Raw genomic sequence first — 21,880 nt, 5'->3', positions numbered from 1 at the left:
GAATAGGGGATTATAACAGTATATACATATTTCAATGGAATAGAAGAAGTTGAGGGCATGGAAAGTTACCCATCAGAGGATTTACAACGCCAGGAAAGTATTCTCCAAAAGCTAATCTATTAATCTTGTGGCTAATCTGGCATCAACAGAGACATGTTACATATTGAAACTGACAGACCCAAGATTTTAAAATTTTCCTGTTTATCTTTATAAACAATTTACAAATTAAAGTGTTAATTTTTTCCTTCAAAGGTTTACTTACATTAAAACTCTCTTTTTGGAATGGTAGCAAGTCATGCACGTGCATATTCGACTGCTGGAAACTTTTTCCTGGGGCAAAATGAAAATTTCCAGCCACCTTATTGACTTCCAAAAAACCGTAGATGTTGCATCCTTCACCTTCTTCATCTTTAATCCTCTGAAGAAAACCCTCCCTTTTGCACTGTAACATCACAACAAAAGTCAGCATCGCCAGGAGCTTAAATATTTTCTTTGGTTCAAAGGTGGTCATGACCCTAAGACACGGTTAACAACTGTATCAGCCACCTTTAGTTAGCCAATGTAAGCTGTCAACATCCAGGATGTTCGGAATAAGCAAATTAAAAATGTTTCATGTATTTATAGCCAACAGGATAATTAATTGGATAGCACAAATTGATGGCTGCTAGTGGCAAGATAGATATATCGTTATGTTCATTGCAAACACAACGAAAGCAGGGTACATGCAATATGGAAATAAGGATTTGCATAAGCATGGACAGAAGAGGGTGGCTGTATAATCTGGGCAGTACGGTGACGTGTGCCTCATCTGATATGAAAAGATTTCGATGGATGGCTGTGATGTATTGTAGCTTTTGGGACCCTTTAGATATTATCATTTCTTTCACTTTTTAAATGAAATAGTATTTTCTATGTAATAAAAAAAAAAAAAGATCTCTTGAAGTTAGCCACCATGCTCTAGCTGAGTAGTGATGGTAGAACAAATTAATCATTTGGACCAAGGTCTGCCGAACCGGGCCGAACCGCCCGATTCAGGCAGTACCGGAAATCGGGTCGGTTCGCTAATAGGAAACGGTTCTAGCCCATAGGAGCCGGAAACACAATGGGACCGGCCGAAACCGGCCTGAACCTGCCAAAACCGGTCGGAACCGGTCAGTTCCAACCGGTTCGATGTTGACTCAGTGTAAACCGGTCGGTTCGCACCAAGTCAATTAGCACTATGGCATTATTGCCATAGTGCGGCCATTGTGGCAATAATGCTATTTAGGTTAAACTAAGATCATAGAAACATCAAAACAACATCAAAAAAGCATTAAAAAAAATCAAAATAGACTTAAATTCATAGAAAAAGTTTGAAAAAAGTGATTACTAATTAAATTTTTTGAGAGCTGCAAAACAAACAAATTAGGGTGTGCCGGTCCGTGAAACGGCACGCCCTACCGGTTCGGTTCGGCACCAAACCGGTACCGACTGTACAGGGCGCTGATCGGTACGAGTCCCTGTATCGGTTCGGCGGACTTTGATCTAGACATTCTCAAAAAATTTCATTGCAGATGTCACTCATATTTGGCGTTTAATTGATCCAAGGGGGCAGTTGGATGGCAAATCTATGTACCGCAAAGATGTTTCTATACAAATTTCTTCTTTTTAGAAAAATAAAGCCATCTAGCTTTTGACAAGGTTTTGTTGTGTGGGTGTGTCGGCTTCGGAACCAACTGTTCCATGGTTTGTCAAAGATGTAATGTTTGTTGGAATTGGGATTAGGAATTGAAAACTTTTTTTTGAGGAAAAAGTGACCAAAAAGAAAAATGATAAGTGATGAGGGTGCAGCATGGATGGGATCGGCAGCATATCTATCAATCAATTCGGTGTTGAAAAATCTGGGGCCTCATTTCTAGTATGCAGGCCTTCACTGGGTGTACCTATGAATTGTTGGTCACTTTGGTCAGGCCTGATCTTGCGTTTAGGCAAGATAGGTAAGTTGTAGGTCTGCTGATGCTTGCAATATTGCGCAAGAGACACACCAAAGCGTTTAGGGAAGAGTGCACGAACCAGTGGCAAATATAAATGAAGTAGACAAGTTTGGAAAATAAACCTCAAAAGGGCACTAAGAATTATGTTCTCTCCTTTTGGAAAAAGGGAGGGGGAACCCACCCTAAGAATTAAATAAATCATAATAAGTATTGCAGGTCAGAGAAAGAGTAAGTGCAATTGGACGATATGTATATTTTTCCCCCTTGAGAACATGCACAACATCAATTAAATAGTTGTAACTCCTTTAATGTCAGATCATAGAATGCATTGTCCACCAAATATAAACATGCCTAATATCGTGCATCGAAGAAAATCGGGGCTCCATTACGTTATAGTGGAAATATAAGAAAAGCAAACTGAGAGCTCTACTGACGAGCGTCCCTAACTTGACTTGCCCAAAAGTGGAGCGATGTCCTAACTCAAAAGCCGAAATGGGCTAATTTTTCAAACAATGGCAATAATACTAATGTAAATAATAGTTTTAACAAGCTAAGTAGATTGAGTTGATTAGAATGTTAATCCTTGACTGCTACGACATCTCAAGTAGGTAATCAGTCTATACCATTACATTTCCCCCTCTTTTATGGCCATCGGCATAATTTGGATAGCTATGTTATTCTAGTGACATCTGTTTGCTGTACAATTTATGGTGTACTGTGAGACCATATCGGATGTAGCTGCCTTTAAATTGACATGCCAAATACTGTCACAACTCACAACGTCCAGAGTAAATAAAGTAAAATTGAAAATATCGCTAACTATGCAGATGAGCGAAGTCAAAAGGTCCATGCTTAAGCAAGCAGTCAGGATAATTTCAAATAAGACACCACAACCAACAATTAGGATGACAACATAATGAATGTCAAGATAAAAGTAATGATGATCCAAGTCACATGTAAAAATATACATAAAACTTTGCTCATGGCAGCGAAAAATAATAAACAAGCTAGAATTAACTTTAAGAAGCAAGAATTTTGTCAGAGTCACAATGCAAGAAATTAAAAAAATGAATCATGAAACAATAAGATTTTCATGTTGAGATACCTGATCAATCAAATCAGGGTTTGACAAACCCCAACCTTTTTTTCTATATGCTTCACGAACTTCTTCACAAGAGTTTGCCAACAATCTTCATCCGACTGCAGGAATCCCAAAACCCAGATGATTAATCAGACACTTTTGCAGATGTGTTTTCTATAACCATAATAAACAAGGGCACAGCTGTGGTAATTAGAAAATCACAAATGTGGAAGAGGATGCTAACTGCCCAATTTAGTGAATAAGTAGTTAGAATAACATATTTGGATAAAAGGAAATCAGTGGGTGAAGCAACAGCAAACCTCATAATTATTTGAAGTAAAATATATCCCTACACAGAAATATTTGTTTAAAAGACATCATTCTTTCAGAAACTTTACTCATAGCCGAGGAAGAAAATTGAATTCTGTTCTCAACTGTTCCTAAGTGCTGCATCCTTGAATAATTGAATCAAAATGCATCTATATCACTGAGGGTCAAGTGTTATAGACTTTTTAGGTAAATAATGAAATTAAGATAACATTTCCACATCAATTGCTAGTATCACAATTATTTATTTAAAGATCAATATGCACGTGCCAATAGTTAGTTAATTACCAGTATGATCAGCCTACTGCATACAAGGAATAAGATTATATTATAGTAGATAATAAGGATAAAGATTACCAACTCCTAAATGGTTGTATGCTGTAGTCTCACGGATACCTTGACAAGCTGCTTCAAGGTGTCTTGAACATAACCCTGTAATGATATGCAATGATATGCACGTCTTTAATAAACATACACACAGAGAGAGAGAGAGAGGCATGGTACCTCATTCAGGCCCCTCATCAAAAGAAAAAAGAAACTCTCTTTCTATTACATAATGTAATTGAAGGCTTCGCTTTGTGGGAATCCAGCTTCAGCTTATCCCAGCTTGAGGTTTTCCTTTTAAAAATAAAGATAAAGGAAAAGGTATTGCAAGAAACAGGAGGGCAAAAATCCTACCTCCAAGCCTTAATAATGACACTTTAAACAGAGTAGCACAAAATTTGGACATCCAGAAATCATGATTGAACTTTTAATTTACTGAGAAGGATTGGAGCTAGCTGTTCTATATTAAGGATGTGGACCTCAACATGCTTGCAGCGGGCAACTGAATCTCCCACACTTAAATGGTGCTTGCAGTGGCAACTGAAGCTCCCACACTTATATGGACCAATAACTAGAACATTCATTGCATATGTCATTATATATTTGCATTAAGCTTGAAGGATAAGTAATAAGGTAATTAGTTTTAGAAGCATAGTCTGTCTGTCTCTTCACCTTCTATCTCAACTTGGCATCACCTCTCCATCCATCACCCCACCTCTTCCTACACCCTTGCCACCAACCCTCATCCCCCACCCCACCCCCGTGTCTTTCCTTTCTGCTCCACTTGAAATGGTGTGTTTTCGTAAATGATTCTACTCAACATTCTCCCATATTGTGATAGGTACTTGGTATCTCCCAGCACATCAGACATTCAGCATGAATGGTGTACCAGCTAGTAGGAGCTCCTCATACTGTTCACTTCAAAGACTTTTCTGATTATTCTACTATCTTTCAGGACCACCATTTGATCTTCTCTTATGCCTCTTCACTGGAGTTGAGCCTTCACAAATGATGATCAGGCTAATGATTCTACCAATTGTCGATCAATTATTGCCTTCTATATCTTTATGGAGCTATCTTTTGTTTCATTACCAACATCAAGTATCATTTGATGGATTATTATATATAGAACATAGTTTGGTTTTACTGTCAATAAATGATTAGCAAAGTTAGTATGAAACTCATATTTGTTGAAAATTATTCAAGCTACGAATAATCAAGTTTTCCACAAGGGTGGAAATGTGAAGCATGCCAAGATCAACCTGACACTGTCTGATATCTTATTGTAGCAGTCCATCACTTTATTGCGTCTAACTTCTCACAAACTCATAAAGAATTATTTCATGCTTTTATCTAAGGCAAACCATTAGCCTGTGATTCTTCAGTTAGGAAAGGGTGTCCTTAGCTATGTTATTGTCATGCATGTAACTACACTATTTTATCAGGTACTGTATATTGCCCGTTAGCAGTCAAGGATCAAAAATAAGCTGAGTCGCACAGGCCACTGAGCAATGGGTGCAAATGGGTCGGTATCGCGGGTACGCGGTCCTCGGTGACCTCGATCCGACCCGGTGTTTTGTTCGTCGGTCCTAATTTTGGACCCAGACCCGACCCAGTTGAAGATCGGGTCGGCGTTCCGAGTCGGGTCCGGGGGTCGGGGTCGGATCTGAATCGGGTCCATTTTTTGTGCTTTTGAGAAAGAATTTGGGCAAATCTATTTGGTCATATCATAATTATGAGGTGCTGGGTGACCCATGACTTGAAAGACTTGCAATTGACCTCCAGTCAGAACAGATGACCCCATGACTTACTAAGTCGTCTACAAGCCAAATTTCAAATCACACTACTTTTTGTCTATATGACTGATTGTGACGGAACTTGGTGTCTCCAGCTCCCCTCTTCACGAGGACAAAAAAAATCCAGACCTTCTTCCAAAATCCAATTCCATTGCAGAAAACTGGCACGATGACCCATATTCAGTCAGTGTTCCCTCACTTCCTCCCTGCAAAAGTTAAAAAAAACAAAAACTAAAAAACAGAAGGAAAAAAAAGCCAGCTACCGAGACACCAGAGGTACCAACAGTGTAATAGATCGAGAGAGAATCCTGACAGACCAATAGTGCCATGACCATACAAAAGAAAGAAAAGAAAAAACTCTCTTTTGCTTTCCCCCCTCTCTCTTCGGGTCCATTCGGGTCGAATCGGGTCCCTTCGGTAAACCCAAACCCGACCCAAAAAATGATTCGGGTCCAATTTTAGGACCCGACCCGGACTCGCGAGTTCTAAAATTCGGATCGGGTCGGGTCTACGCAGGTCGGGTCTCGGGTCGACCCCGACCCATTTGCAGCCTTACTGAGCATGTATCATGCTAGTACCTTACCGCCAAGCACAGTTGCATGCCTGTGCATGTCTGCCAATGTGTTTTATATGCCAATGCATACCTACATTGACACAACAATAGCAAGACAAGTATCCACCCAGTACGAGGCCTACATAGCACCGGCATGGTTACCTCAACTCTGGAGCAATGCAGTCCTCCAATTGGCTACTTGACTTAAATCTATGCCTTGAATTAGAAGTACTCCATTGTGTAAAGCCATGCCTTCTTCCTTTTTTAACTAAAGCCTTCTCAATCCAATGGAACCTTAGAGGGTTTCTGCAATCTTCATGAGCTAAATACATGTAGCTTTAAGACAACTCTTTCTAAGGGTGTGCAAAAACCGACCGAATCACAAACCCAACCCGAATCAATCTCTTTGGTTCGGTTTATATCATTTTAGTTTTGGTTTGACTTTGGTTTGAGAAAGTCTTGGACCGAAAAAATTCGATTCAGTTTCGATTTGAATTTTTTGAAAACCAATTCAAACCGATCCGATGCAACCCAACCCGGGCCCGTATGTATATTTACAAATATATATTCAAACCGACCTAACCTGGCCCATACATGTCTATATATATAAATTTCAAATTTTATTTTTTTTATATATTTTTTTATATATAAGATAGAATTTTTATGTTTGGACTTAGCCCAGCCCATTATAGTCCAGTCCATTGAATATCAACCCTAAATAAAATAATTTTTTTTAATATTTAGACTCAGCCCATCCCATTTAGCCCAGCCTATTGAATATCAATCCGATAAACCGAACCAAACCGAGCCGAATTTTTTGGGTTAGTTTCAAGCAGTTTTTGTAGATGGTCAGTCCGGTTTGATTTCGGTTTTAGTACACCAGTTTAAATCGGTTCGGCTTTGGGTTTAGCTCCAAACCGACCCAATCCAACCTATGCACACATCTAACTCTTTCTACAAGTCAATTCGGCTTCTAGTTTTTCATGTTAGGACCCTTCTCTGCACAAGGTTCCCAAAACCAATTGATTGAGGGTGGATGTCATGGTGAAAGTCAATTGTTCATTGTTCTGTTGGTTTACACATTTAAGAATAGTTCACCTTGCAGATTAGGCTTGTTTAGGCAAGGGAAACCTTAGTATTTAAATTTTAGATGAGGGGACCATATCTTATTGTAAATTTATATATTGGCTAGTATCCTTGCAAACATCCAATGCTTGCATGTCAAGTTATGGCCTCTATCATTGTTGAGCCTCCATAATTTTCCAAAAAAATAGCTTTTTAATCAAATAGGGCAGATTTTAATTCGAAATAAAGGAGGCATAAGGTCCAAAAAAGCTTTTAAAAACAAGCATAAGAAAGAAATATTTATTCCAATCAACCTTGCTTATCTCAAGGATAGCTATTTCAATGAAAAGCTGTCACACGCTATTCTTGGCATAAAGCTCTTATTTTAGGAATAACTTATCTAATAACTTGATGGTTTATTTTTGAGCATTAATGCTAATACAACATGATTGAAAACTCATCAGTCACATGACAGCTACTACAAAGACTTCCAACCAGTCTCCATGCATTCTTAACAATGTTGTTAGAACCTTTGGTGCTCTCTGTCTTAACAGGCATCAGCTCTCATTAAATTTTGGAATATCTCAACAAAGAACACTTAAAAATGTGTATTATAAAGGTAAGAACTATATGCATCAAACGAAGCTCTAGTGAAGCAAATCTATGTGATATGATATAGATGTACACAGCAAAGGCCAGAGACAGACATTATGAAGAAGGGGTTTTAAAAATCATGCTCTAGGCTTATAAGACCAAACATGGCTTGGATGGATTGAGTAAGAATGGACTTGAGGGTAGGCCATAAGCAGGTCTAGTTGGAGAAATCCGTGCAAATCCATAAATAAAATCAAAAAGGATATTATATGATCTAAACTTGGTAACAAATTGATGTATCTGAACCTGAATCCAGTTCTGAATAGTAATGGTTTTAGGTTTGATTGATGGTTCAGATCCATCAGCATGTCAAAAGATAAGCATATGATTGAACTTGACGTAAGCAAGAAGGAGGCTGTGCTTGTACCATACCATTTTGAAGAGTTTATTTCGACCTTACGACAAGCTCCTAAAGGTCAAAATTGCAGATGATACATAAATTACAGAATGTCACATGCTTCCCTGTTTACTCCAAAAGATTGGAAAAGAATGATATAAAAAATTTAATACTTCATGTTAGTGTGTTCAAATCTGGTTGGTTTAATCCAAGTGAGTAAAAATCTAGATCCTAGTTACAGGATCTGGTAGGTCCAATAAGTATGAAATTAGAATCTCAAGTTTGACCTTAGACAGCCAAATGAACATGAGGTCAATTATCATGACATTTAGTTATCAAGTAATATGTGCTATTTTGCTTTTGACTTTAAGGACTTGGCCATGGATAGGATCAATCTGAAATGTAACGATTACAAACACCCATATTAAATTATCATGTCAAAATATGAATATACAGTTACATAAAATCGTCTCCCTGAATAAAAGACGAAATTTATGAATGATGAATGAACAAACAAAGTAGGATAAAGTTGGAAAACCATGGATAATAGAACATTTGCTACTCAGCATGAAAAGAGTTCACAATGTGGTTAATGATAATTGCAAGAAATGCAATGTCCAAATAACGCTTTACTACTGCTGCAAACTGAATATACCGTTTCTGCACCATAGCAAGATCCGCAATATGTCTCATTGTGTTCAAGCCTCCCACCATGTTTTTGTAAAGGCCTGTCAATCTGTTAAGAACAGCAAATGTCAATTCATATATTGCAGCAAGGAAGAGAAGATACAGACCAAAAAATGAAATATAGTTTATCATTAAGAAAACGAAAATCGTATATGTTAAAAATTAAATTAAAAAATCACATAATGAGAGGAAAAGTATAAAGTTGATGTGTTTTTCCAATGACATGTATCAAGAGAATTTTAAACAAATTCAAATGTTCAATTCTTAACCAGAGAGAAAGCTACCAAAATGACTTCACTCCACTATCAGAAGGTGGCTTTATGCATTTAAATTAAAAAAGTAAGTTTTATTCAAAAGAAGACTTTTTAAATCAAACCTAACTTCCCTTCAGATTTTGTTATGTCCCAGATCCTCTCCTATATGAGGACTCTTCAAGAATTTGTTTCTTATGCTACACTTAGTTTTCCAACATTATATCATTCATTCGTGAAGCTTTTAAGCTTTGCTGATAAGGCTTACCCCTGAGTCTCAAACTGCACTACTATCCTGGTATTCTCATATTTACTAGACTCCCATATTTGCTTGAACCTTACATTTCCCAATTATCAACTTCATACAGCAATTTTGGTCTCATTACTTTCTTAAATCTTTTCCTCGAGATAAGTGGAGTTTAATAAATAAAATATACTCCAAAAGCAAGCCACTACATTCACATCACTTCGATACTATTAGAAGTATTTCATTTAGTTCCCCATTCTTCTGAAATTTACAAAGTACAGCATAGCATAAAATATCTCTGCAATATCCTTCTTGGCCTACATTTTGATTTTGGGTTTACCTGCCCTATACAATATGTTTTGACTCAAACAAAATATAAATATTCACAAATTTCAATCAACGTATCTAATTTATCATGTGGAAACTTTTATACAGCCTCTTATCTTCTAGGTTCTTACTGAGAACCCTTTTAGCTGTTCCCCCTTCACAAATTTCTTCCATCAATGCCATTTACCACACCTATATAATTCTATTTCTTTTATTGGCATTTTCAATTTTGCTACAGTTGTGCACAGTTTCCATTAAGCTCCCATGAATACTTGGCAGTAGACAGCAGTCTCATGGGAAGGTTCATGAGGGAATTGCGAACTAACTAGCAGAGGTAATGGCAGGGCCTCTGGGGATTTCCTGTCATTGAAAGCCAACTTGAAGAAGAAAGTGGGCATAGAAGATGAGAGCATCCATGTCAAAATGCAAAACAGGGCTTTCAGTAGCATGCATTGAGCTATGCACCGTAGGAGACAAAAGGAAGCCAACCTGGAGGGTTAGGGTGCTCAATACATCTTCTTTCCTTCTTCACTTTTCACTGTCTCCACCTCACTAACTTTTTTTTTCCTTTTGCTTCTTTTTCACCCCTCAGAGAGAGAGAGGAGGGAGGGGGACCCATCAAGACTTCATTACACAGAAAGGGAAAATTAAATGAAACATCCAAAGCAGGGGACTGCAGCCTCAGACCGTAGAAAATCCTAAAAAAATATGAAAAAAGGTCATGTGAACAGATTCAGACAAAACAAGATCTAGACGAGCAAAACAGAGCGATGAAAGATCAGTCCCTGCTAAACAAATTAATGATCACCCAACCAGAGGAGACTGCGGCAGCAGAGTTGACATTGTCAAGCGAATCTTATTGTCCCTTGCACGACGTCCTCCACTGCATGTCATTTTTTTGACTATTATTTTCTGTTTTCTATTGACACAACAGGGCATGATCTTTTAGACTTCTACTCAAGTCCCTCTTTTTTCGAAAAACATACACTAAAAACCTAGGAGTTTCAGTGAAGTCATGGAGAAAAACAAAGAGATAGTTTTAGTCCTATTGTTGTCGGTTTTATTTCCAACCCATAGTTTGCCTAGTTTAGTGCAATGGGGATCTGAGTCCTTTTTTCATTGCAAAATCATGGAGATGACACTCTTCTTAGGTTCTCAGGTGCCAAATTCCACAAACCTAGAGAATTCAGGTCAAGAAGCCAATGGAGCAGGAACCAGCATGTTTTAGGACTGCCATGTCAAGATCCACAGGTGGGTCCCTGATTTCTTACTTATTGGAGTCCAAGAGGGTTTCAGGTGCTTTAAGAGATTACTATCCTTTGTAAGGATCTATTCACAAAAGTAATATGATAGTAGATAAAAAGACTGAAGGGGTGATGAAGCAGCAGCTGTGGACTGGCTGTAGACTGAAAGGCAGGGGGTCACAAAAGATAAGCTGTGGACCCTAGAGAGAAGGAGAATATAGGAGGAATGAGAAAGAAAAGTGAATAGAGGGAAGGGTAATAAATGTTTTTGGTTTTAAATGCAAATATGGTATTATATATTTTGTTCAAAAATTATAATTACTAATGAATGGTGTGCTGACAGCTTTAAAAAGCCATCAAAAGATATGTAAAAAGATTCTCCATTGCCGTATCTTATCATTTAAAACAGAACAGGATACCAACAGCAAAATTTGTAGGGAATACTAACTGGCACATGAGAGAGGTTAACTAACTTGAATCATAGCAATGTCTACACGACTTAGATGTTTTCATTTACACCAAGAAGATCACTTGCAAAATATGGAGCCATCTCATGACAAAGTATGAGACAGCTTGAAATATATATTAAATTAGGATGAATTATTTACTCCTAGAACAGATATAATCCTAAAAATGCTAAGTTATGCACCTACAATTCCAAATTTTGTACTGAATCCACATCCTAATGATTTTAATTCAACATCATAGTCTAACAAACCATAAAGCATAAATAGATGCAAATATAAAAAAAAGGGCATCCCACTGCATGAGGCTCCTGCTATCGTGGATTTGGATTCTGGGGGGAGTCAGATGTATCCAGCTTTACTCTCACATGCGAAGAGGCAATTTTCATATTTCGAACTCTGTGATACCCGGGTCACAGCGGAGCAACCTTACCATTGCACCAAGGTCCACCCTCTATAAATGGAAGCAAATATGTTCAACTAAAATTAGCTTTAAGTTTTGGTTTCTCCCCTTAAAGATCCTTGAAAACCAGTCCTTGTCATAGAACCGGTACATACTTCATTGAAAGAACCTAATCTATCTTTGGTTACTGATGCAACCTAGATGAAGATAGGGCTGCTTGTGAAAATTTGCAGGAAAATGGATTGGATCTGATTTAGATATGGTAATTTCTATTGTATAAAATTAGCAAATAAAGTAAATATGAAGAAATAAAGGCGTAGAAATGGAGAGAATAAAGTAGCGTATGAGATAAGAAGGTAGAAAAGGTAGAGGGAAAACGGAGGGTCACCCTCCCCTTGCTTTTCTTCTTTCTTTCACTGAAACTTCAAGTTACTGTGCATGAAAATGATTACATTAGCTTATACATCGCCTGCTTTGGCAGCCTTTAATCTCCCAATTTGCAGCCTTATAGGACTCAATTAACTTCATATCCATGCAAATAAAAAACCTATGGTCCCAAGCCTTTTAGCACTAAAAGCTCTAATATTATAACATGGAAGCCTTTGATAAACACATAAGAACATGAATGTCATCTGCATCTCCACTCCTAACACCTCTATTGCTACTCCTACTTTCGACAAACACAACCCACTTAGTTTAGTTCTTCTTCCAAAATAGAGAAACAATAGAGGTGCACTAACTGAGTGAAAGTGTCATTATTGAGTTACATAAATAGTCGGAAAAAAATCTAATGGAGGATCATGGCCATTTATAGCTTTCTCACATGCATTGCATTACCAAGATCTAGTAAGCAATATGAACCATGAAGCAGCCACCAGCCAAAAATCTGCTAAAGTTTCTAAATAAATTCAGACGAAGATTTAGCTAACAAAGAGGAGACTTGGGGCCTAAATAAGGGCCAGTTCTGCCTCTTTGAACCACCTTTACTGGGAGCAGCAAGAGTGAACCCTGGGTTTTATTTGGGCTGGACCTTTGTGGCTCTAACCACACAAGTCAGCTTTATGAATCATGTGACTAGGAGACAAAGAGGCCAGCATTGTGTTTTATTTAGGGATGATTTTATATTGTTCCAAGCTCAATTATGAGGCTGGCCTTATTGAGAACTTCGGACAAGCGCAGTCCTGATCCAACCCATTTGGATCTCCTAATAGTTCATGCATACAATATATATATATATACATATATTTTCCGAGGATCAAATTTATCTCCTACTTGAGAAAAGTTAAATATGAGAAGCATAACCATGATTCACTCCAAATGATTTAATCTTCTTCAATACCAACCATCTCATCATCATTACAATGTATTCATGTTTTTTGCAAGTTTAACGCTCTTTTTCAACAGGCTATCAAGAAGATGTGAACCCACCTCATCAAAAAAACAATGGTGATTATAGGAATATTGTTTCAGTTTTGCGCCTTATACTGTTTCAGTTTTGCATTTGCTTTTAGTTTGCGCCTAAGACATAAATGTTAACATTGTATTCCTTATACTATCTAGACTTGCCAAACTTACATAAATAATCGAGGTTTACTTCCAGATTGCATAAATCTAGCCAATGTTAGGATCAACCCATTTTTTGAAGCATCTCACAAATCTAGCCCATGTTTAAAAGTCAACATTATGTTGAACAATAATAAAAAGTAGTTAAATGTTGGTGACTTTGTCACAATTGAGAAGGGTCATGTGAATGTGGATTGCAGAGTTTCGAGGCTTCAGTATATATGGTCCATAATCCATATGCAGTCTCCCTTAGAGAGTCAATGAAAGTACTCATTATATATGTTTTGCAATTATTGACAAAAAAAAAAACGAAAAATGCATGTCCAAATTATCCGGCAAGTTGGGCTATGGCACCAAAATATTTGTGACTCCTAGAGACATCATCACGCATGTTCATGCAATTTGTTATCTAAATTGCTTCTCCTCGAGTTGTAAAATGAATATAGACAGACTTGCAAAATGTATGTAAACAATTATAAAAGATGTATCATTATGACCCAATAACATCAATACCTACTTCTAGATTATTGTAGGAGATAATCTATCTTGTCCATTATCATATGCGGACTCATACTACCTTTGATTTGCTAAGTCCATTCAGAACTAAGAAATCGTAATAAACAGATCATGGTTAAGTACACATGCTGTAGGATTTCCACTTTGGCCATGCATTCATGCTGCATTCAACTGCTTGCAAGAAATGATGTCTTATTGCAAGACGCATGAGCATATATTTGAACAATGCAAGAATACTTAGAATTAAGACACTGAAAAATAAAGAGTTCATCCTACGCCATGTTTATTCAATAAATAATGGTCTTAGACAAACTAAATCTTAATATGTCTTTGACTATGACAACCAAGGTTCGCCGTTTCGGTACCGGACCCCGTATCGGTGCCACACTAGCACAGTGTCGGTACGGTACGGTCTAGAATTTTTTTTTGCATACCAAATGTCGGTACGCTATCCGTACCGGATACCGGTACGATACGGTATGCTCTATACCATCCGGTTCAAGCCAGTACAGCGTACCTTGATGACAACCATTTGCAAGTCTTGCCAAGTATTGGTTTTAAACAGTCATAATGAATATCATATATGTCTGTGCATATACTTGACTAATTGAAAACATACATGTATATGTGCATTAATGCAAAAGCATTTGGATCAAAAAGGATAGTTTTCAGTAACATTAATTGAAAAATGCAACTTCAAACAGCTTCAATAACAAATTGCTGACCTTGGGTGCACCAATCCCATCTTGTCTAGCTTCAATAACATTGCCATGGGAATCTATCCGTGTCTTAACAATATCATGCCCCTACAAAATCCAAAGCAAGAAAAGAAATCTATTAAAAGATCAGTCGAGAAGAGTCCCGAAACAATATAGCTTATTGCCAGAAGGTATGCTCAGTTTGACAGACTCCTCCAACAAAGAGAATGAGTCTAACAGTAATACATACTACATCAAGGTGCTCTTCTCCACTGATATCCATGGCATCAAGGCTGAGCATAGAACATGGAAGGGCAGGGAAGGTGACATCAAACTGCACTTTCAATGATGAAACATGAATTAAATGTGAGAGAAGCCTTCAAATTTCAAAACAAATGATTTATGTGGACTTCAAAAGAAATAGAAGTTAAAATTATGCCCTGCTTTTTCTAACAAATGGATATATAGCAGTCAAGTTCCTTATCAAATGACATGCTTTATACCACAAGATTTGTAAACTAGTCATAAACTCTCGGCGGTTAAGTTACTACAAAGCCAATGAATAAAAATATCTTAGAAAAGGGGAGGAAAAATAAGTTATTGTTTCCAAATGTTGAGTTAAACTCATAAAAAGGAACAAGCTTTGTATATGAAGCTCTGACAAAAAAGTCTTCCATGATACAAAGTGGTATTACATTGATACGAAGTCTTGCTCCTCTTGAAGTATCCACCACAAGCTTTGTTTCTGTAACGGCATGAAGATACAATCCTGCAACCAGAAGTAAAATAAGCATAATAAATAAAATACAAGTTAAAGTAGGAAAGCAAAATATTAGATAAGGGGAGAAAGAGCATGGCTGGAAGATCTATTAAGGGACAGGTTTTAGTGAGAACCAGATAGCTTGAGACTTTTTTGGGGTAAATCAGAAGTATTACAGGCTGCAATTACAAAGACTTCCAATATGATTAGATACAAAAGACTTAATGACTCAGCAGGAGCAACAGCAGGAGAGGTCCAAAGGCGATAGCCTGACTGATTGGCAAGCCAGATAACTATTTAAAAAAATACAGTTAAGTACATAATACAAAATGAATCACGTGGAAATTCCTAAATGAGAGGGGAGAAAACCGAGGGAGCGCTCTGCTCGTGTCAATTAACTATTTGACAAACTAATTGTGTAGAAACAATGCCTTAATTAGCATTACCGTAGCATGATATGCTGTTGAAGTAAGACCTATCAGAGACATAAACTGAAAATCATGTCTAACATTAGAGATTATGTAACTTGCACTCATTAAATTTTGTAAAATTAGAGCTTCTTTTTCAAAATAAACTATTTAACAAAAAATGTTGATATCTCTTTATTCCTCTTCCTTGCACTTTTCAATACTTGGTAATCTGTTCAAAAGAAATGAGACAACTATGCTGAAAAAACAAACTCGTCAACATTAATCGTAGATTGACTAAGTTTGAAAAACTTTACAGAAAAAATGATCTAAGAATTTCAAAAAAAAAAAATTGACACTCCACTCCTGTCAGTCTCATCATCAATACATTATAAATCACAATATACACAATGCCTCAAAACTATTTAGAGTCAATTGGCAGGCCCTTGGTTTAGGGAAATCACAGTAAAAACCTCATGAGCCTTTTCAAAAGTAGTCAAAACAATTGTTACCACTCCCTAGTTGCCAGCTACATGCAAGTAAAACATTTTGTAACCCTTCAAATTCATTACACCAATGTTATAATTCTCATTGAGAACAAGCCTTCCACACCTCTAACACACTGGTGCATTTAAGGTGCATCACTTAGAGTTGGCCTGAGAGCTAAATCCAGAAGAATGTGCTGTGGGATAGGTGATCTAGAAACCAACAAAAAAAAGGCGGCCATGGTGAAGGCCACCTATGGGATAGGCTTCGACTTGTAAAAGAGCCTGGAACACAAGTCAGGCTCCAAATCGGACATTTGAACTAAATGCAGCCCAAGCCAAACAAATTGGCAGAGCTAGCCCCCAACTTGAAGCTCAAAATAAATATGTATATACATATATACACACACTATACACATAATATACACCAAGGATTATTGTACCGGAACCGAGGCCCGGACCGGTTGTCCGGGGTATGGGTCGGTATGCCCCTGTGCTGAGCCCGTACCGACACAGTAGAGGCGGCAGAAGAGAGGGAGAATGGGAGAGAGGAAAAGAGAGAGAGGAAAACAGTACAGGGTGGGCCCTCGTGCCACCCTCCCTCTCTCTCCCTCCCCTGCTCTCTCTTTTTCTCTCTTTCCTTCTCCTTCCTCTCGATCCCAGTTTCTCATTTTGGTTGCCAGAACTGTCCTGATCCGCCGCCAGTACAGCTCGATATACCCCGAATCAGGTGGTTCGTAACGGTTCCACCGACCATGATATATACAACATTTTTTACTTATGCAATTATTATAAATATTTCTTTCTCTCTTAAAGTCCCTGATTGTAGCCCACCCCGTAGAGCCACAGCCCTCATCTCCAGCTCCCCCACCCTTGTTCAATTGCCAGCCACCTCCTCTTCATGACCAGCTACCTCAAAACCCAACCTCAACCACCCTAGTTACCTCCATCTATCTTTTCTCCATCCCTACCCTTACTCTCGCCTCTCTATCTTCTTTATCCCCAGAACAACTCGTGCATCCCAATGCTCAAACATCCACCTCCATTTCCATCCCCAATTCCAACCATTTAGTCAGACTAAACCCTATCCTCACCCATCCCTATCTGCCTCCATTCCCCTTTGCCTTTACCCAACCCCTCTAACCACCAACATCATCAGCCCTTCCTTCACACCTTTCCCACACTCGATCTCCTCTCCTCCATTTGACCACTAGCCCCAAGCCAGGCTTAGGCTTAGGCCTTGTCGTTTTGGGCTTGGACCTGACCTTAGCCTCTTAGTTCAAGCCTAAACTAGGCCAAGGTTGCCCTCAAGTCTACAACTATTTTATGTTGGAGCTAAGGTTGAGACGACCCGATGTAAGACTAGCTAGTTGTCAGCTCTAAGATAGGAAGTAATCACATAGAAAATATTCGTAACAGGGTAGCCAAAATATGGGCCGCTGAGGAATTTGAATTAAGAGCATTTTAGTATGTTTTGGTCCTGGTCAAAACCTAAGCCTCCACCTCTAGTACCCAGAAATTTTAGGTGTACCAATCTTGATCCTAATATTTTTTCCTCAAACCTAACATATGCATTCTGCAACTAGCAAACTGAGATATGATCAAAGGTATGAAAGCAGCAACATATTTTATGATCAATCTCCCAAGTCTCCAATAAGCCACCCTAGACAAATAGGTAGATACACGCTCAATATCCTCAATGAAAGGCAAATAAACACTAGCTCTATCAACTACTCCATGCCAATAGGATTGACATCAGCTTATTCATAAGAGTTATAAAAGTGCCCAATTTGTTTGCAGATTGAGCATTTCAACTCATTCCTGCACTAAGATTTATAATTCCCAATGAGTTAAAGCAACGACGAACCAGAAACCCAATAGATTTACTCCAAGCAGGGGATGGTGTATTAGATGTAGGTGTTTTCTGAGTTATGAGTTAAAACCCTGTCCTCTAGCATTGAAAAAATCTGATATGCGTTCAGATTCAAAGAGTTCTTCTCAACTCCCTCTCTAGAGATAGTAACACCATCATTAGTGGAGTGATTCGGATATCCTCTGTTCACTTCTCAAGGATGACCATACTTGAGAACTTCCCCATAGGACAGAGCAAAGCCACCAATACCAGGCTCGGCAGAGGAGTAATTCAAAGGAGGGTTAGGTTTAGGAAAAAAATAACTGGAAAAAGTTTCGACCCATTATCAGAGGTTTACGTCGCCACCATTCCCTGGGGAATGGTTCCATCTTATCAGTCCTAAAGTTTATTTTAAATCTTGTAGGATGCTTGGTCTCCCACTTACCAAAAGGTCTCCAATACCTCCATCGACACATCAATGATGTCTTCCCATTAACCGATATGTAGTAACTCCACCAACCATTCTTGTCTTGAATACGAAGTGCCAACCATCATCATCCACCTGCACCTTGGAATCAAGGCAGCACCACCAGAAAGAAGGAAAACCCTTTTCTACTTTGCTCTCTCTAGAGTTTCAGAAATCTCCCTCTAAACTCCCCCCATTCCTCTCGCTCTCCTCCTCCCTCAAACCCTCTATTCCCAACCCCAAGCTTCCCACCCCTCTGCTCAAAGGTAGCCAATCTACGGTATAATATCAAAGTAAGGAAAACCAAATATAGCTAGATAAGAAGAATGAGACCATTTCTTCCTTAATAAGTAGCATCTGATGCTTATACAATTCATTAGCTTATAAAGAATCAAATACCATTTAACATGTTATATGTAGAAAGACTCCAATAAGTCCAAAAGTTCTACATGTCATAGATTATTATTTACTTAGACTATTCATTTAAATTGAACCATATCCAATGACTATTTAATACTAAATACTCTATACTTTTAAAAGAAAAGAAAAGAAAAGAAAAAACTCCAAACGACCACTATTTCCTAATTATCATGGTCTGAAGTTTTGATAAACAAAACTAAACACTTTGACTTCAAATGGGACCAATTTGAAACTCTGGTCAATTTCAGTTTCTAGACAAAATTTACCTATAGGGACAAATTATACTATGTACATCCAACAAAACTCTTTCATCATTCAGCAACTTATGGTAACTACCTCCGCAAGTCTACATTAATTTTACAAATTCTTGAAGATTTGAATGCATCATGAATTGGGTTCAAACGAATTTCAAAAAAAAAAAGGCCATAGGCACAACAAATCTAAAGCTTAAACAATTTAAATTTGCATCAAATTAAACTCTAACATGATGTGATATATGTTTTTTTTGACTATTTTATTCATAAGAATATGTTTATGATTATTTAAGTGCGATGCTAGTGGAAGAATCCACTCAAAGGTCCCAAACAATATAAGAAACCATTAGTTGATGTCCAAGATATTTTTGACTGTTTTATTTTTCATATTTATTTATATTAATTCTTTTATACTTTTCTGGCTGAAACTACAATAGCCAGAGAACCAAAACTCATTTGGCTGGCCAAAACCAAAATGAGTTTTTAAACCACACTAATTATCTTCATGATCCATTTAAGAATCAGCTACAAGAAAAAAAGGAATTTTGAACATAGTTGTACTCTATAGGCCTTAATATACCCCATCAGTATATTTATAATATAAAAAAAAACCTTCCCTTGCAGGAAAAAAAACTGTAGGCTTAAGAATTAGCTGATTAGTTCCAAACAATCACAACCCACTTGGCTGACTTCTCAGGACAATTAGCTGGAGCAAAACTCATTTTTTTCAACCATTTGAAAAGGGCATAGTTTCCAAATCAAAGGTATACACTGTGATGAGAATGTGCCAGCTTATCGAGCAGATAAAGTTCTTGGGCGTTGGACTAAGTGACCTGGCATTGATTCCTACCTTATCCAGAGTTTGGGGCCGTTAGGGGCATTTGAGGGAGAACAACCCCCATTTTTGTAGCTCACTGGCTAAGAGGGCTATCGTCATCCTGTAGCTCACTAGAGAAGAAGAAGAAGAGAAGAGGAAGAAGAAGAAGAACTGTGATGGCCTCAATGATAAACATATCATACTCCATAAACAAATCATATTTCTATCAACTGTAGTTGATTCAATGGTTAGGACAATATTCAACTCAAATGTCTGGATTTATGAATTTGATAGCATGAGGGACCGAAAATAAAGTGTTCGATCTAACGTTTTTTATTTTTTTCCCTTCATACCATTTCTTCCAACAATATATGTATGAGAAATAGCTTCTATGGCTGACCATTATGACACAGAACCAATAGGTTCTTGCTGCATCTTTGTCGCCCTCTTGGGCCTCTATCATAGCTCCGTAACAAGGCTCATATTTATAATACAAACAAAAACAAAAATACGTATATTCCGATTTTAATAAGTTTCTAGTAGTTCTTGAACCAGCAAGCGGCAACTGCCAGAGAGATCTGACCTCATACGCATACAGATGACAAGTACCCGCTATAAGGTTGTTACGATGACATCACGATTTTATGTTCCAAAAATCAAAGGTTACAACAAGAAGTTATCGGAAAGTAACCGCACACCAATACAGGAACAGCCAAAGACACCCCATAAATTTTCTTTCCACAACAAAAACCAAAACCCTAATACTAAAAATAGGCGGAAAACCAAGCATGAAAGCCAAATCCCAACAGCGCTTATCTAACAAATCCATTATATCAAGCAAATATCATACAGCATCGACGAATAAAAGGAAAACATAATAATTATCGAGTCTTTCCACTTACTGAGTTCGGAGATGAAGAGGAGGAACATGACGATGGAGGACATAATGGTGATGATGCCGCCGGAGAGCGTCCGGCTGTAGAAATCCTCATCGATCTTAGGGTAGGCATCCAGGTTCCGCAGCTTCCCGAAGAAACCCTCCATTGGAAGAAGCCCGTGAAGAGAAGACGAATCTAGGATAGAGATAGATCCAAATAGAGAAAGAAAAACCCTCTATTTCCCCTTCTTCCTCTCCTCTTCTCAAAACTACCCTTTTTTTTCCCCCTTGGAGGGTTTTCGGGCTCCCTGGGCTTTCCTGTTCTTTTGTGGTTTATATATATATATATATATATATATATATATATATATATATATATATATTCCTTGCGTTGTTTGGGTTTGACTTGCACGATGTCACGGTGGTAATGAATTGAGATTTGCACACCTTATTTCTTTGTCTGGTTTTGGTCGTTTGGGTGGATCACGGACCAATCCAATTTGACGTTGACACTATGTCTTAAAATCTAGAGGGGTAAATGGGTTACATATCCAATCCCCGTGTCGCCTGATTTGGACTTGACCATGAACAAATTTGATCCCCAAGGGTCGAGACCAAAAGACTAGTCCCAAGTTAAGCGTCAAAACTCCAAGTTGAATATGCAAGTAAGCCCCATTTGGAAGAGCATTTGAAGGGTCAAAAAGTACTTTCTGAGCTCAAAAGCATTTTTGGATGAAAAATGATATTTAGTAAAAATTTTAGAAAGCTGTTTTAGCTTTATTAGAAAACTAAAAATAATTTTTTGAAAGAAGCTCCATTTTGAATCTTTCCAAAAAAGCTATTTTGAGCTTTATCGGAAAGCTGTTCTTTTGACCAAAATATTCATAATAAAATATAACAATTACATACTTTGTCCCTTTATAAACCTAAAAAGCTATTGGAGTTCTAACAAAGAACCCTGGCCGTGAATCAAACTCACTTCTGTGCAAGAAAAGATATTCTTGTTTTCTATTATTGTATTATACTATAAAT

At 37.7% G+C, this 21,880-nt stretch overlaps 1 protein-coding gene across 1 annotated transcript; it reads right to left on the bottom strand.

Moving 5' to 3' along the window:
* Positions 1-262: 262 nt before the first annotated feature.
* LOC120109209 (endoplasmic reticulum-Golgi intermediate compartment protein 3-like) lies at positions 263-21,169 on the bottom strand. Its single transcript, XM_039122954.1, has 7 exons — positions 20,874-21,169; positions 15,206-15,279; positions 14,761-14,844; positions 14,538-14,618; positions 8,766-8,846; positions 3,079-3,173; positions 263-442 (listed from the first exon to the last, which is right to left on the bottom strand). Exons 1-6 carry the CDS (start codon positions 21,013-21,015, stop codon positions 3,087-3,089), a joined length of 549 nt encoding a protein of 182 aa, XP_038978882.1. The 5' UTR covers positions 21,016-21,169; the 3' UTR covers positions 263-442; positions 3,079-3,086.
* Between the last annotated feature and the right edge of the window lie 711 nt (positions 21,170-21,880).

This window comes from Phoenix dactylifera, unplaced genomic scaffold (genome assembly GCF_009389715.1).
Source record: "Phoenix dactylifera cultivar Barhee BC4 unplaced genomic scaffold, palm_55x_up_171113_PBpolish2nd_filt_p 001907F, whole genome shotgun sequence".
In the NCBI taxonomy this organism is placed as follows: Eukaryota; Viridiplantae; Streptophyta; class Magnoliopsida; order Arecales; family Arecaceae; genus Phoenix; species Phoenix dactylifera.
Note: the sequence above shows the minus strand (reverse complement) of the source record. Positions and strands in the feature narration are given on the sequence as shown.

What these genes read in the sequence shown, in the direction of transcription:
- LOC120109209 (XM_039122954.1), bottom strand. Translation starts at nt 21,015, where the DNA reads ATGGAGGGTTTCTTCGGGAAGCTGCGGAACCTGGATGCCTACCCTAAG. An exon ending in CCTCTTCATCTCCGAACTCA is followed by an intron (nt 15,280 to 20,873) that starts GTAAGTGGAAAG and finishes TTCTGGTTGCAG; the next exon opens with GATTGTATCTTCATGCCGTT. An exon ending in ATGGGATTGGTGCACCCAAG is followed by an intron (nt 8,847 to 14,537) that starts GTCAGCAATTTG and finishes TGTTCTTAACAG; the next exon opens with ATTGACAGGCCTTTACAAAA.